At 43.1% G+C, this 17,663-nt stretch overlaps 1 protein-coding gene across 5 annotated transcripts in view; it reads left to right on the plus strand.

The window, feature by feature from the left end:
* The window catches only part of nhsa (Nance-Horan syndrome a (congenital cataracts and dental anomalies)), a 146,922-nt gene that overhangs the window by 117,602 nt on the left and 11,657 nt on the right, over positions 1-17,663 (plus strand). For all 5 annotated transcript variants that reach the window (XM_057840126.1, XM_057840127.1, XM_057840128.1 and 2 more), the window contains 3 exons: positions 870-1,062; positions 11,223-11,357; positions 12,727-14,871. In XM_057840126.1, the coding sequence (XP_057696109.1) occupies positions 870-1,062; positions 11,223-11,357; positions 12,727-14,871 (2,473 nt within the window). The remainder of the gene's footprint in view (positions 1-869; positions 1,063-11,222; positions 11,358-12,726; positions 14,872-17,663) is intronic.

Consider the following 17,663-nt stretch of genomic DNA (forward strand, 5'->3'; position numbering starts at 1 on the left):
TGGAGAGGTCATCCATAATTTATCCCTAATATTATCATTAAAAAAAAAAAATCTAATAACATTACTAACATTTTGTATTTTTTGTTTATTACGTTTTTATATTAGTTTTTACAATTCTTTTTGGTTCATTTCTAATATTTTTGTATAATATTTTTGTTTTTCAATTGTCTTGATTATATTTTAGTGAAAAAAAAGCTTATAAATTAAAAAAAAAAAAAATCTATATTCTTTTTTTAATCAAATATTTTCAAATATTTGTTCTAAAGTTCACATTGTTCTTAATTCATTTCATTTACAACTAATATGATTAATTGCAGTTGTTTTTAACTGGACTTTTTTAGATTTTTAGATTTTTTTATTCGGATTTAAGTGTGGGGGTTGGGATGCAGTGTTCCTGTGTGGGAATTGAAAAAGTGCAAGACTTTTGACAAGAGAAACAAGCAGCCTTCTGGCTCTTTCCACTGTCTCGACTGGGGAGGGTTGGGGGGGTCGAATCACAGATGGCCCAAGCGTGACTAAGACATTCCGCAGCTGGACAAATGAGCGTTTGTCACATGGTGTTAGCATGTGGCCAAAACACACTTCCAACTTCCTGTTGGACAAACTTCAATGTCAATTTTCCAGCTTTTGTCAGAAAAATGCATGAAATGTGCTGAGTAGACACAGTTGAAGCTCGGAAGTGCAACATTTGTCACTAAATGTTTGGATTTCCAAAGACAGAAATTGTCCATTTTAACGTTCAAGCTGTTCAATGTGGATTTTTCAATGAAGATTTTGTATTGTTTCCAAAATATTTGGTTTTACTCTTTGGAGCTTTGACTGTGGCAAGCAATAGAGACAATGCATTTGACGTGTACGTGTCTTTGCAGACGGCGTCCTGTGACCTTGACTCGTCGCTGTCGCCTGGTCAGCGCTCCAAACTGTTCCCCGTCCCCAACACGCCCAGCACCTTGGACAAGCAGACCAACTGGTCCCGAGCGCTGCCTCTACCGACGCCCGAGGAGAGAATGAAATGCGACTCGCGGGTGGTCGCCTCATGTGTCATCCCCATTAACGTGACCGGTAAATCCTCTTTAAATTCATCCCTTTAAACTCGCGGCACGAACTTTGTTAGGTGTGTCTATCATGTGTAGACTCACAAAAAAAGTCTCTCTGAAAAGACAGTTTGATGGCTCACTTAAAAACTTGACCCGGACACCGGTTTCAGTCACCAACATGAAAATGGCAGGGCATTTCCACCATGACAGGAAATGTGAAGAGGTGTCAAGGACCCATGCCTGAAACTAAAACGGAAGCTGGTCATTTTGGTTTAAAACTGGCAAAAAAGGTCAGGAACCACAAAGTACATGTATTTGAGTGAATTTCTACTACAAGCGTGTGTACTTGCGTGTACTTGGATAACAAGCACATGTACTTGCGTGTACTTGGGACTAAAAGCACGTGTAGTTGCGTGTACTTGTACTACAAGCACTTGTAACTGCTTGTGTGTACATGTACTCCATGTGTACTTCCACTACAAGGACATGTAGTTGCATGTGCACGTGTACTGGCAAGCACGTGTACTTGTAGTACAAGCACGGCTACTTTTACTACAAGCACGAGCACTTGTAGTACAAGCACGGGTACGTGTACTTATGTGTACTGCAAGCACAGGTGCGGGTATTTGAACAATGATTACATGGACTTATGTGTACTACAAGCACACGTACGTGTACTTGTACTACGAGAGCATGTACTAAAAGCACGTGTGCGAGTACTTGAACTACGAATACATGTACATATGTGTACTACAAGCACGGGTCGTAAGGTGTCTTGCGCTACAAGCACATGTACTTGCGTGTACTTGTGTGCACTAGTACTACAAGCACATGTACTTGCGTGTACTTGTGTGCACTAGTACTACAAGCACATGTACTTGCGTGCACTTGTGCTACAAGCACATGTACTTGTGTGTACTTCTAATACCAGCACGTGTACGTGTAATACAAGCACATGTACTTGTGTGTACTTGTAATACAAGCACGTGTACTTGCGTGTACTTGTACTGCAAGCATGTGTACTTGTACTACAAGCACGTGTACTTATGTGTACTACAAGCATGGGTAGTAAGGTGTCTTGTGCTACAAGCACCTGTACTTGCGTGTACTTGCGTGCACTTGTAATACAAGCACGTTTTCTAGCGTGCACTTGTACTACAAGTACTACACGTGTAATTGTGTGTACTTGTACTATAAGCACGTGTACCTGCGTGTATTTGGACGACAAGCACATGTGATTGCGTGTACTTGGACGACAAGCACATGTGATTGCGTATACTTGGACGACAAGCACATGTGATTGCGTGTACATGTACTACAAGCATGTGTATGTACCTGCGTGTACATGTACTACAAGCATGTGTATATACTTGCATGTACTTGTATTACAAGCATGTTTACTAGCGTGCATTTGTACCACAAGCATGTGTACTAGCGTGCACTTGTACTACATGCAGGTGTACTTGCGTGTACTTGTACTACATGCAGGTGTACTTGCGTGTACTTGTACTACAAGCACTTGTACTTGCGTTTACTTGACCTACAAGCACGTGTACTTGTGTGTACTTGGACGACAAGCACATGCGATTGCGTGTACTTGGACGACAAGCACATGCGATTGCGTGTACATGTACTACAAGAATGTGTACTTGCGTGTACATGTACTGCAAGCACGTGAACTTGCGTATACTTGTACTACAAGCACGTGTACCTGTGTCTACTTGGACAACAAGGACGTGTAGTTGCATGCGCTTGTAATACAAGCACGTTTACTAACGTGCACTTATACCACACGCACGTTTACTAGCATGCACTTGTACTACAAGCGCATATGATTGCGTGCACTTGTACTACAAGCGCATGTGATTGCATGTACTTGGACGACAAGCACATGTGATTGCGTGTACATGTACTACAAGCATGTGTACTTGCGTGTACATGTACTACAAGCATGTGTACTTGCATGTACTTGTACTACAAGTATGTGTACCTGTGTGTACTTGGACGACAAGGACGTGTAGTTGCGTGCACTTGTAATACAAGCACGGGTACTTGCGTGTACTTGTACTACAAGCACTTGTACTTGCGTTTACTTGACCTACAAGCACGTGTACTTGTGTGTACTTGGACGACAAGAACATGTGATTGCGTGTACTTGGACAACAAGCACAGGTGATTGCGTGTACTTGGACGACAACTACGTGTGATTGTGTGTACTTGTACTACAAGTATGTGTATCTGCGTGTACTTGGATGACAAGGACCTGTAGTTGCATGCACTTGTAATACAAGCACGTTTACTAGCGTACACTTGTACCACAAGCACGTGTACTAGCGTGCACTTGTACTACAAGCACATGTGATTGCGTGTACTTGGACGACAGGCACATGTGATTGCGTGTACATGTACTACAAGAATGTGTACTTGCGTGTACATGTACTACAAGCATGTGTACTTGCATGTAGTTGTACTACAAGCATGTGTACCTGTGTGTACTTGGATGACAAGGACGTGTAGTTGCATGCACTTGTAATACAAGCACGTTTACTAGCGTGCACTTGTACCACAAGCATGTGTACTAGCGTGCACTTGTACTACACGCATGTGTACTTGCATGTACTTGACCTACACGCACGTGTACTTGCGTGTACTTTGACGACAAGCACATGTGATTGCGTGTACTTGGACGACAAGCACATGTGGTTGCGTGTACATGTACTACAAGCATGTGTACATGCGTATACTTGTACTACAAGGACATGTGACAAGCATGTGTACTTGCGTGTACTTGTACTACAAGCATGTGTACCTGTGTCGACTTGGACGACAAGGACGTGTATAGTTGCGTGCACTTGTAATACAAGCACGTTTACTAGCTTGCACTTGTACCACAAGCACGTGTACTAGCATGCACTTGTACCACAAGCGCGTGTACTTGCATGTACTTGTCCTACAAGTACGTGTACTTGTGTGTACTTGGACGACACGCACATGTGATTGCGTGTACATGGACGACAACTACGTGTGATTGTCTGTACTTGTACTACAAGCATGTGTACCTGCGTGTACTTGGATGACAAGGACGTGTAGTTGTGTGTCCTTGTACAACAACTACTGGTAGTTGCTTGTCCTTGTACTACAACAACGTGTAATTGCGTGTACTTGTACAACAAGCTCGTGTAACTACTTGAGTGTACATGTACTAAACTTGTACGCGTGTACTTGCATATACTTGGATGACAAGGACGTGTAGTTGCGTGTACTTGTACGACAACTACGTGTAGTTGCGTGTACCAGCACTACGAGCACATGTAACTACTTCCGTGTACATGTACCACAAGCACGTGTAACTACTTGCATGTACATGCACTATAAGCACGTGCACTTATGCTACAAGCACCTGTACTTGTGCCACAAGCACGTGCAACTACTTGCATGTACATGCACTATAAGCACATGCACTTGTACTACAAGCACATGTACTTGCGTATACTTGTCCTACAAGCACGTGTGCGTGTACTTGAACTACGAGTACGTGTACTTGTACTACAAGTACAAGTCCTTATCTGGCAGCCCGAAGGGGATGTTGTGCGCTTCAGTATTTTGATCTTGGTTGCAGTACCATTTTTAGCCACCTGTCATACATAGCCACCTCCTTAACCAATCAACATGAACTTTGGTGGACATGGCCATCATAATAGGACACATTAATAAGTCTGTAGAACCAACATCCGAAACTGAACAGTACATACTATTTTAGTTTGAAGCTGTGATTTCTTTCGGTACCACCAAGTGAAAAATTTGACAAAAATCGCTCTGTCTCCAGTGTTGCTTATCAACGTGAAATTTGGTGGATAAGTCGATCATAACCGTAATCACGAAAAACTTTCAATGACTCATGCCGGAAACTGAACAGGAAGTCAGTCTGGTGGCTAATACGAGATTCCTTTGACCTTTTCTTTGGCATTTTAAGAAAGTTTTGCCACTTTTCGCAAACAATCCCGTGATGACTTGCGCTGCAAATTCCGCCGTTAAGTATAATAATCGACTGCTCGACAATACAATGCACTGTCTGTAAAAGTCTGGGGCACACACCAAAAACACTGTCAGGATGAAGTGCAGTAGACGCAGATGAAGTGGCGGTCAGTGACAGCTTTTGTGCCGGCTTTCAAGCGCTCGGGGCGTCGCTTTGTGGCGCCACAAAACGACGACGCGGCGTGACACGAATGCCAATTAGTTCCGTGCAAATGGCTGAAAAGGCCCGCGCCGGGTTATTGACTCCCACTTGCTCCACGGGGGGACTTGCTCCAGCCCGCAAAGAATTCACATCGTAAGTAAACTGCGACAGGTCACCATGGTGCCGGATCACATGATGTCCATCATGATCAAGTAGGGGGTGCTGTAAAAGCAAATGATTTTTTTTTTTTTTTTTAATGAATATGTCTGTTTTGGAATTTAGGATATATTGGAAAGAACTTAACACTTTTTGAAGTATATACTCTGTATACCTCTACTTACAAACGTCTCTACAAAAGGAATTTTCAGGTTAAGACTAGGGCTGCAGCTATCGATTATTTTACTTGTCGATTAATCGATGAACAATTTAGTTCGAATAATCGAGTAATTGGATAAGGAACATAAAAAATTAAAATACCTCAGCTGAGCCTCAAATGGTATAAAAAATAAATGAGGCTCTATGTACAACAAAAGAAGAGTTGGCTTACTTACATAGCAAAAATCTGCTAGCTTAAATGCTATAAAATGCTAAAAAGAAATTTACAATGCTGTTAACAAATGGTTCAGACACATATTCCCACAAAAACGGCTAAAAATACCTATAAACTAAATTACGAATGCATTAAAAAAATTAGCTCAAACAAAAACTTAGCTTATGTTGGTCTTAACAGGGAGCAGAAGGATTCAGCCATGTGAAATGAGGTAGACTAGAAGGCCGTGTACCCACCCACATCAATAAAACTAAATGCAAACACTTTCAAAGCAAACACTTTCAAAACAAACCATTACAACACCACTTTAATCAACCGAATACTCGAAGCAGCAAAATTTAATCCGAATTTTTTTTTTCTCATCAAATACTCAAGTTAATCGATTAATCGTTGCAGCACTAGTTAAGACACCCCTCATCGGGAAAATATCGCCTCGTTACAAAAGGAATTTTCAGGTTAAGACTAGAGCTGCAGCTATCGATTATTTTAGTAGTCGATTAATGGATGAACTAGTTAGTTCGAATAATTGAGTAATCAGATAAGTAACATAAAAAATTCCATTCCAATTTATACCATTCAAATGGTATAAAAAGAAATCATAAAATGATTGTACAACAAAAGAAGAGTTGGCTTACTTACATAGCAAAAGTCTGCTAGTTAAAATGCTATAAAATGCTTTTTTTTACAATGCTGTTAACAAATGGTTCAGACACATATTCAAACAAAAAAATGGCTAAATATACCTATGAACTAAATTTCGAATGCATTAAAAAAAACATTAGCTCAAACAAAAACTTAGCTTATGTTGGTCTTAACAGGGAGCAGATAGATTCAGCCATGTGAAATGAGGTAGACTAGAAGGCCGTGTACCCACCCACATCAATAACACTAAATGCAAACACTTTCAAAACAAACCATTACAACACCACTTTAATTAACCGTATACTCGAAGCAGCAAAATTTAATTCGAATATTTTTTTCTCATCGAATACTCGAGTTAATCGATTAATCGTTGCAGCACTAGTTAAGACGCCCCTCATCGGGAAAATATCGCCTCGTTACGAAAGAAATTTCAGGTTACGAAAGGCAAAAATACAGTATGGCTGGTCCTCGCAGCTCTGCCATTGGCTATTGCCTAGCATTCCTGGCATCCGATTGGCTAAGAAGGACCTCTATGATTTATGCATCTAATGTATCTTATACATCGATATCATTCCATAAAAAGCAATCCAAACGGCAACACGGGTCAAAAAGATAATGGATAGCACGCTAGTCAGTTAGCCTGCTGTGTCCATAATTCTCGTGCTGACGTTCGACTGCAATGTACGTCTCTTTTGTGGCTTGCGTTACATTTCCGGTAACTCGAGGTGCAAGCATGATTAAACCATGATTTTAACGAGATATTATTGCATACTTACCTTGTTTCGATCCAAAAACTCCGTGTAGCATGTATCACCGAGTGTAAAGATACAGCTGTTAATGGCCACAGCCGGACTTTGTTTGGATTTTATTGGTGAAACACGATAATATAACAAGGGTCGCGTTGGACAATTCACAGACAACAAGTAGTGATCTTTTGCAAATATTTACCCTTTTAAACTTTTTTTTTTTCAATTTTTCTTTGTTTGGATCGATTATTACTCATCTAAAATATCAGGGAAAATGTGACAGTCACAAAAAAAAAAATAAAAAAATTAGGCGATATTTATGAGGTAGATATCCGTGACCGATTCACAGACACTATTTTTTTCATTGTGACATAATTTGTTTAAAAAAAGACTTTTTAAAGTTGTTTTTCTTTTTAATACTAAATATTAGAGATCAATTAATGATTCTAAGTAGGGTTGTTCCGATCATGTTTTTTTGCTCCCGATCCGATCCCGATCGTTTTAGTTTGAGTATCTGCCAATCCTGATATTTCCCGATCCGATTGCTTTTTTTGCTCCCGATTCAATTCCAATCATTCCCGATAATTTTTCCCGATCATATACATTTTGGCAATGCATTAAGAAAAACATGAATAAAACTCGGACGAATATATACATTCAACATACAGTACATAAGTACTGTATTTGTTTATAATGACAATAAATCCTCAAGATGGCATTTACATTATTAACATTCTTTCTGTGAGAGGGATCCACGGATAGAAAGACTTGTGACTTTGTAAATTGTGACTAAATATTGCCATCGAGTGTATTTGTTGAGCTTTCAGTAAATGATACTGTAGCCATGCCCAAATGCATGATGGGAAGTGGAACCATGACTGTGCGTAGTGCTACCAATTGATATATCTTCTCTGCGTTGGGAAACAACATTAGGGGTTAAGAAAAAGAGCAATTGCTACCTTGCTTCCCCACATTGCTTCCCATGATATTTGTAATCGTAGGGAGAGGGATTGTAAGGTTTTAGCCAATTAAAAAAAAGCTCCAAAGGCTGCCAAAATTCACTCTACTCATTTTACGCTACCTTTTATCTCTCTATATAGGTAAAACGGCACCATTACAGATTGAGCGCGACAATGCGTGAGTGGGTCGTGCAGTGCATGCATTCATTGCGTTAAATATTTTAACGTGATACATTTTTTAAAAAATTAATTACCGCCGTTATCGGGATAAATTTGATAACCCTACCTTAAGCCTAAACTAAAGACTCTGGATGAGTGTAACATATTATGTCTGTAACGTTAAATACAATTAGAAAACGATTACATTAAAAAAAAAAAAAAAAATTTAAAAAGGCATGGCCGATATTTTTTTGCCGATTCCGATACTTTGAAAATCGGGACAATCGGGTAGATCGGGACATCTCTAACTCTAAGATAAAAAAATGATAAGTATATTTATTATTCGAATTATGTACTTTCTTTTTATGGCTGGGTTGAAAAAGAAGCGTTTGCGCAGTGTCTGTAAACGGGGGTCTCCAGGGTAAAACGGACAATTTAAAAATAGTCCAGGGGCATAATGTGACATGAAACTGCTAATGCAGCAAATTGACATATTGTTCTATCAAACACAAAAGTAGTCAACTTCGCGATTTTGACTTTTTTGAGTCTCGCCCACTATTTTTTTGGTGTGTTGTTTGTCTCATTTTTTAAATTTGATTTTATTAATGACGTGTTCTGTCCTCAATAAATGTGAAGTTGTTCAGATTTACAGACATCAAACAAGGCAATTGTGCTTTTTGAAGCTTTTGACTTCACTTTTGACAATTTGCAAAGCTGTAACACACATAATCAACACATTAACAATAAAACACCTGATCCAAAACAATTAGCGTTCCAACTTCCATCTAGTCTGATCAATATGTAAATTTAGTAGATTAAATTAGCTTTTATTTGCCTAACAAAACTCTGCTAGCTTAAATGTTATATATGCTAAAGTATTTACAATTCTCATAGCAAATCGCTCACACGTAACTACACAAACTCTAGCTGGAAACTTAATAACAAATACATACACAAACATAAATTAGCTGAAACAACTTACAGCCTTATGTGGGCCAAACCAGAGTGCAGCTGTCCAATAGCCATGTCAGACGAGAGTCTGCTCCTCAGTCATTACAATGCACTTTACTTTCTACTGTATACTTACAGTATATATACTATACTATGTAAATAAATCATTTCAAATGAAAATGATAAATATATACAGTGGGGCAAATAAGTATTTGGTCAACCACTAATTGTGCAAGTTCTCCCACTTGAAAATATTACAGAGGCCTGTAATTGTCAACATGAGTAAACCTCAACCATGAGAGACAGAATGTGAAAAAAAAAACACAATGTTTGATTTTTAAAGAATTTATTTGCAAATCATGGTGGAAAATAAGTATTTGTTCAATACCGAAAGTTAATCTCAATACTTTGGTATGTACCCTTTGTTGGCAATAACAGAGGCCAAACGTTTTCTGTAACTCATCACAAGCTTTTCACACACTGTTGCTGGTACTTTGGCCCATTCCTCCATGCAGATCTCCTCTAGAGCAGTGATGTTTTGGGGCTGTCTTTGGGCAACACGGACTTTCAACTCCCTCCACAGATTTTCTATGGAGTTGAGATCTGGAGACTGGCTAGGCCATTCCAGGACCTTGAAATGCTTCTTACGAACCCTCTCCTTTGTTGCCCTGGCTGTGTGTTTGGGATCATTGTCATGCTGAAAGACCCAGCCACGTTTCATCTTCAATGCCCTTGCTGATGGAAGGAGATTTTCACTCAAAATCTGTCGATACATGGCCCCATTCATTATTTCCTTTACACAGAGCAGTCTTCCTGGTCCCTTTGCAGAAAAACAGCCCCAAAGCATGATGTTTCCACCCCCATGCTTCACAGTGGGTATGGTGTTCTTCGGATGCAATTCAGTATTCTTTCTCCTCCAAACATGAGAACCTGTGTTTCTACCAAAAAGTTCTATTTTGGTTTCATCTGACCATAACACATTCTCCCAGTCCTCTTCTGGATCATCCGAATGCTCTCTGGCGAACCGCAGACGGGTCTGGACGTGTACTTTCTTCAGCAGAAGGACACGTCTGGCAGTGCAGGATTTGAGTCCCTGGCGGCTATTGTGTTACTGATAGTAGCCTTTGTTACTGTGGTCGCAGCTCTCTGTAGGTCATTCACTAGGTCCCCCCGTGTGGTTCTGGAATTTTTTTCTCACCGTTCTTGTTATCATTTTGACGCCACGGGGTGAGATTTTGCTTGGAGCCCCAGATCGAGGGAGATTATCAGTGGTCTTGTATGTCTTCCATTTTCTAATAATTGCTCCCACAGTTGATTTCTTTACACCAAGCGTTTTACCTGTTGCAGATTCAGTCTTCCCAGCCTGGTGCAGGTCCACAATTTTGTCTCTGGTGTCCTTCGCCAGCTCTTTGGTCTTGGCCATAGTGGAGTGTGGAGTGTGACTGACTGAGATTGTGGACAGTTGTCTTTAATACCGGTAATGAGTTAAAACAGGTGCCATTAATACAGGTAACGAGTGGAGCCTCGTTAGAAGCAGTTAGATCTCTTTGACAGCCAGAAATCTTGCTTGTTTGAAGGTGACCAAATACTTATTTTTCACTCTAATTTGGAAATGAATTCTTTAAAAATCAAACAATGTGATTTTCTGTTTTTTTTTTCCACATTCTGTCTCTCATGGTTGAGGTTTACCCATGTTGACAATTACAGGCCTCTCTATAATCTTTTCAAATAGGAGAACTTGCACAATTGGTGGTTGACTAAATACTTATTTGCCCCACTGTAGCAGTGTATGTTTTCAGTCTGGGTAAGCCCCCTCCTTCTCATCGCACATGTGGCCACACATTGCAAATGTTTTTTTTTTCTTAATTTCTCGCTATTTAGTACGGCAAGATGCGTCTCTCTCTCTCTCTCTTCTTTTTAAAAGTAAGCAGCGTGGGAGCGTGTCCCCCACGGACAAATCCCCCTCTGACACACACATCCGTCTCCTCCTTGTTTTGGCAGGCGTGGGCTTCGACAGAGACGCCAGTGTACGCTGCTCGCTGGTCCACTCGCAGTCCCTGCTCCAGCGCCGTAGAAGGTTGAGAAGACGCCGGACGGTGGCCGGCGTTCCCAGGCAACTGCGCGACCTCGCCTTAGGTAGGCTTTTGACAGCTTTGTTAAGTTAGCATATTGTCATTAACTCATTGGCTTGTCATTGACATCCATCGCACGAAAAGAAGAGTTAAATAATGAATTAATATTGATATTGGAAGGAATTGTGTTTCTATTTTCAATTGTCATGCATGCATTACTCACGTATGGTTGACAGGCAGAGCCAATTGGCTAATAGGGACATCTTGAGGCCAAATGATGATACTAGTACGGCATATAGAATCCAATCAATGTAGCAATTCCGCTTAAATTGGCCACCATCTGTTGGCCAAAATGTGTACTGCAAGAACAGCACTTTTTCAGGATCATTTTTCAGATGATTGACATGTAAGATGTTGATTGTAGTGATGTCCCGATCGATCGGGTCCGATCACGTCATTTTCAAAGTATCGGAATCGGCAAAAAAATATCGGCCATGCCTTTTTTTAATATTTATATATTTTTTAATTAAATCGTTTTCTAATTGTATTTAACGTCACAGACATGTTACACTTATCCAGTTTTTAGTTTAGGCTTAAGGTAGGGTTATCAAATTTATCCCAATAACGGCGGTAATTTTTTTTAAAAAATGTATCATGTTAAAATATTTAACGCGATTAATGCATGCGCTGCATGATCCACTCACGCAATGTCGCGCTCAATCTGTGATGGCGCCGTTTTACCTTTATAGAGAGATAAAACGCAGCGTAAAATGAGTAGAGTGAATTTGCAGAGTTTGAAGCCTTTTTTTAATTGGCTAAAGCCTTACAATCCCTCTCCCTACGATTAGAAATATCATGGGAAGCAATGTGGGGAAGCAAGGTAGCAATTGATCTTTATCTTATCAGCATATATTATTTGCCAACGCAGAGAAGATATATCAATTGATAGCACTACGCACAGTCATGGTTCCACTTCCCATCATGCATTTGGGCATGACTACAGTATCATTTACTGAAAGCTCAACAAATACATTAGATTTAGTCACAATATACAAAGTCACAAGTCTTTCTATCTGTGGATCCCTCTCACAGAAAGAATGTTAATAATGTAAATGCCATCTTGAGGATTTATTGTCATAATAAACAAATACAGTACTTATGTACTGTGTGTTGAATGTATATATTCGTCCGAGTTTTATTCATTTTTTTCTTAATGCATTGCAAAAATGTATATGATCGGGAAAAATTATCGGGAATGATTAGAATTGAATCCGGAGCAAAAAAAAAGCAATCGGATCGGGATATATCAGGATTGGCAGATACTCAAACTAAAACGATCGGATCGGGAGCAAAAAAACATGATCAGAACAACCCTAGTTAATTGATATTGTTTCAGCGTGTGATTATGTTTTTGTTATTGTTGTTATCGTCAGACTCCGACGGCTCCCCCGGCGAACGCAGCGTCATCGTCCACGCCAGCTTGGACGACAGCCCATCCAACGAGGACCTGGCGAGTCACCTCGTCACCAGAGACTCTGGCTGCCAGACCGAGGACTTCCTGATCCCGGGGGCGCCTTCCCGCAGGAGGATCCGCGCCCAGCGCGGCCACCAGGGGGCGGCGCTTTGCCTCTCCCGTTCGGCGGGCGACATCGCCGACCTACTGGACGCGCCCGACGACGACTTCGCCGCCCAACTGCGGACGCGTAGCCTACCCCGAAACGGGAGCCGGGCCGGGATGGACGAGGACGAAGCGGAGCTAGAGGAGTCTGCGTCGAAAGACGAGGACGAAAGCGGGGACGCCGGACGGCGGTCGGCGACGCCCGAGCGGGGATGGGCGGAGAGGGCCCGGGCGCAGCTCCCGCGCTTGGCCGACATGGGCAGCTGCGACATGTCGTCCAGCTCCGACACCTTCGGCAGCCCCGTACACTCGGTGTCGGCTGCAGGAGTTCTGGGGGGCCCCGCGGACCACAAGGACGAGCACCAGTCCTCTAGCGGGAACTGGAGCGGCAGCAGCTCCGCTTGCCCCTCGCAGACCTCGGAAACCCTCGCCCCGGGGACCTCGCCGCTTGCCCGCTGCGACTCGGAGCTTTCCTTGAACGCCACCACCAATGACCACTTCGCGACGGATCCCTACGCCAATGGGTTGAGGACCCAGAGGGCGGGCTCCTTTTCTTCAGCGGCTATGGACATTTTAGAAGAAGCAGGGGCTCCCGGGGAGAGCGAGTGGAGCTACTCGCGCCCGAACCGACCTCAGGACTTCAGCCCTGAGCCCGGCAGGGAGGCAGAGAGCAGTCTGGGCTGCCCCAGTTTCGCCAGCATGGCCACCTGCGATAGCACCTTCTCCGACAAGCCGCCCTCGGAGAAAGCCGACACGGTCTCGCACTACTCCGAGGACACGGAAGGTTACTACACCTCCATGCACTTTGACTGCGGGCTGAAAGGCAGCAGGAGCTTCACGTACATCTACTCGGACCACGTGACGCTTGGGCGCCGCTGCCTGTCTTTGAGGAAACCTAAAGCCAAACCGCACCCGCCCAGGCGCAGCTCTTCGCTAAGGACCATACACTGCGAGGACGGTGGCCCCGAGGATGCCGGGGTTCCCCCGTCTAAGGAGAAAAACCTGCGCTTGCTTTTTTCCGGCTCGTCGGGTCACGTCGCCAAAGAGCCGCCCCCAGCCTGGGGGCCGGAGGGATCTTTTGGGCCAGCCGCGGACGCACGTTCCTTCAAGGGCGAGGGCGCCGTCCAGGCCGATTACGCCGACTTGTGGCTCCTAAACGACTTGAGGTCCGGCGATCCGTACCGGTCTTTGTCTAACTCCAGCACGGCCACCGGAACCACAGTGGTGGAGTGCGTCAGGTCGCAGGACGGCTCCGAGTCGCAGGCCTCTCGGTCGGGGTCCGGGGCCACCACGCCTTCGCTGACGCCCGCCGAAGGCGACTTGAAGCTGGCCGGTTTGGCCAGTCCCTCTAGCGGCTACTCCAGCCAATCCGAGACCCCGACTTCCGCATTCCCCGCCGCCTTCTTCCCCGGCCCGCTGTCGCCTCGCGGCGCCAAGCGGAAACCCAAAGTACCGGAGAGGAAGTCATCACTCGCCTCCAAGTCGGAACCCGAATCACTCGTCATCCCGGAGTTAAGTGTCTTTAACTGCGTCCTTGACAACCGGACACCGAATGGACCTTCTCTGACCGTCACCCCCGCCGCGCTTCACGCGGTCCAGCTGCGATCCATCCGCAAGGAACCCGACCCGAGTCCTGACTGCCCCATTGACGTTTTTGACAACCCGACATCATTAGAAACGAAGAGTCGACCCTCGGATGAATTCCAACCGGCATTTTCTTCCGACGAGGAGCTCGTCAACGGTGAGACGACGTCGCCGCCTCTGGACGAGGAAGAAGGCGAGTCGTCTCTCTCGCCGCCCGACGAAGATCTCTACCCCTCGACGCCAAGTCCAACTGATCGTCGGGACCAAACGCCCGCCGTAAGTCCGGGAAGCGATGAAGAAAACCGAGCGTGCGAGTCGGAGATGGAACTGATGGCTAAAGAGGAAGAACCGCCTGCCGTTGAGAACCTCAGCAAAGGTAAGTCCAAAGGGAATTTTACGCACAAAAGTTGTGCTTACTTTCTCAAAAATGTTAAATAACGTGCAGGGCCGGCCCAGGCCATTTGGGGGCCCTAAGCAAAATAATGCAAAGGGGCCCGTATTTTTGGCCCACCATTTCGTCACAATATACTGTGAAACCCATACATGCAATCCAACCCATACGTCCATATTTTGTATATTAATCAGATTTTGTTGCACTGTATACTTAAAACCGAGTATGATAGCGCCAAACCTTTTTCTAAAAGAGGAAAGAAAGAAGTTAAGGAAGAACTTTTTTTTTTTTTAAAGCTTGCAATCAAGTATCAAAACTCACAAAAGTCAAATAAAGCAAACTGTAGTTTAAAAAAAAAAAAAAAAAAATTGCCAGATTGGGGGCCCCCAAGTGGTCAGGGGCCCTAAGCAGCTGCATAGTCTGCGTATAGGCTGGGCCGGCCCTGATAACGTGTCAAAATACATTAAATTTAAATGTCTCTTCTTTTTCTGCCCAAAAAAAACTTGACTAAATTTGACCTTGAAACTAGAAAATTTCTGGAGTAAGGGTGTGGGGATGCGTTGCTCTGCTGGTCATTTCCTGTTGATTTTGGGGAATGAATGAGTCACTTCCTATTGACTTCGGGTCACTTTGATAATTTTGTGGCATTTCCGGCTAACTTCCTGTTAATTTGGGGGCATTTCTGGGTCATTTCGTATTGATTTTGGCGAAAGTCCAGGTCACTTCCTGTTGCTTTCAGGGCATTTACATAATAATAATACATTTTATTTAAAGGCGCCTTTCTGGCACTCAAGGTCACCGTACAAACATTTAAAAATATTAGAAGAGACAAAATGAAAGTATATAACGTATGAGGAAATTTAAAATACTAAAAGAGATATAGGGGCAGTTAAGAAGACCAGAACTAAATGATTATTGTGCATAGGCTAGTCTAAACAGGTGAGTTTTGAGTTTTGTTTGAAAAAGGGGGAGGGAATCTGTGTTCCTGAGATCGGGTGGGAGTGAATTCTAAAGTTCCCATGGTGGTAAGGCGAGCGGGGGGGGGGGGGGGGGGGGGGGGGGGGACAGACAGTTGTATGGAGGAGGAGGATCTAAGGGCACATTATTGTGGGTAAACCAGATTTTTATTTCAGTGATACAGTCAGTCAAAGATGAGGGCGGGTGAGAGGAGGAGGGTTCAGAAGTGAGGTAAAGTTGGGTGTCATCGGCATAGCAGTGAAACTGGATGTTGAATTTACGAAAAATATTGCCAAGGGGAAGTAGGTACAGTTCCTTGCAAAAGTATTCGGCCCCCTTGAATCTTGCAACCTTTCGCCACATTTCAGGCTTCAAACATAAAGATATGAAATTTAATTTTTTTGTCAAGAATCAACAACAAGTGGGACACAATCGTGAAGTGGAACAACATTTATTGGATAATTTCAACTTTTTTAACAAATAAAAAACTGAACTGATTATTCGGCCCCTTTACTTTCAGTGCAGCAAACTCACTCCAGAAGTTCAGTGAGGATCTCTGAATGATCCAATGTTGTCCTAAATGACCGATGATGATAAATAGAATCCACCTGTGTGTAATCAAGTCTCCGTATAAATGCACCTGCTCTGTGATAGTCTCAGGGTTCTGTTTAAAGTGCAGAGAGCATTATGAAAACCAAGGAACACACCAGGCAGGTCCGAGATACTGTTGTGGAAAAGTTTAAAGCCGGATTTGGATACAAAAAGATTTCCCAAGCTTTAAACATCTCAAGGAGCACTGTGCAACCCATCATATTGAAATGGAAGGAGCATCAGACCACTGCAACTCTACCAAGACCCGGCCGTCCTTCCAAACTTTCTTCTCAAACAAGGAGAAAACTGATCAGAGATGCAGCCAAGAGGCTCATGATCACTCTGGATGAACTGCAGAAATCTACAGCTGAGGTGAGAGAGTCTGTCCATAGGACAACAATCAGTCGTACACTGCATGAATCTGGCCTTTATGGAAGAGTGGCAAGAAGAAAGCCATTTCTCAAAAATATCCATAAAAAGTCTCGTTTAAAGTTTGCCACAAGCCACCTGGGAGACACACCAAACATGTGGAAGAAGGTGCTCTGGTCAGATGAAACCAAAATTGAACTTTTTGGCCACAATGCAAAACGATATGTTTGGCGTAAAAGCAACACAGCTCATCACCCTGAACACACCATCCCCACTGTCAAACATGGTGGTGGCAGCATCATGGTTTGGGCCTGCTTTTCTTCAGCAGGGACAGGGAAGATGGTTAAAATTGACGGGAAGATGGATGCAGCCAAATACAGGAACATTCTGGAAGAAAACCTGTTGGTATCTGCACAAGACCTGAGACTGGGACGGAGATTTATCTTCCAACAGCAAAATGATTCAAAACATAAAGCCAAATCTACAATGGAATGGTTCAAAATTAAACGTATCCAGGTGTTAGAATGGCCAAGTCAAAGTACAGACCTGAATCCAATTGAGAATCTGTGGAAAGAGCTGAAGACTGCTGTTCACAAACACTCTCCATCCAACCTCACTGAGCTCGAGCTGTTTTGCAAGGAAGAATGGGCAAGAATGTCAGTCTCTTGATGTGCAATCCTGATAGAAACATACCCCAAGCGACTTGCAGTTGTAATTGGAGCAAAAGGTGGCGCTACAAAGTATTAACGCAAGGGGGCCGAATAATATTGCACGCCCCACTTTCCAGTTTTTGATTTGTTAAAAAAGTTTAAATTATCCAATAAATGTTGTTCCACTTCACGATTGTGTCCCACTTGTTG

Source organism: Corythoichthys intestinalis, chromosome 7, assembly GCF_030265065.1.
Source record: "Corythoichthys intestinalis isolate RoL2023-P3 chromosome 7, ASM3026506v1, whole genome shotgun sequence".
In the NCBI taxonomy this organism is placed as follows: Eukaryota; Metazoa; Chordata; class Actinopteri; order Syngnathiformes; family Syngnathidae; genus Corythoichthys; species Corythoichthys intestinalis.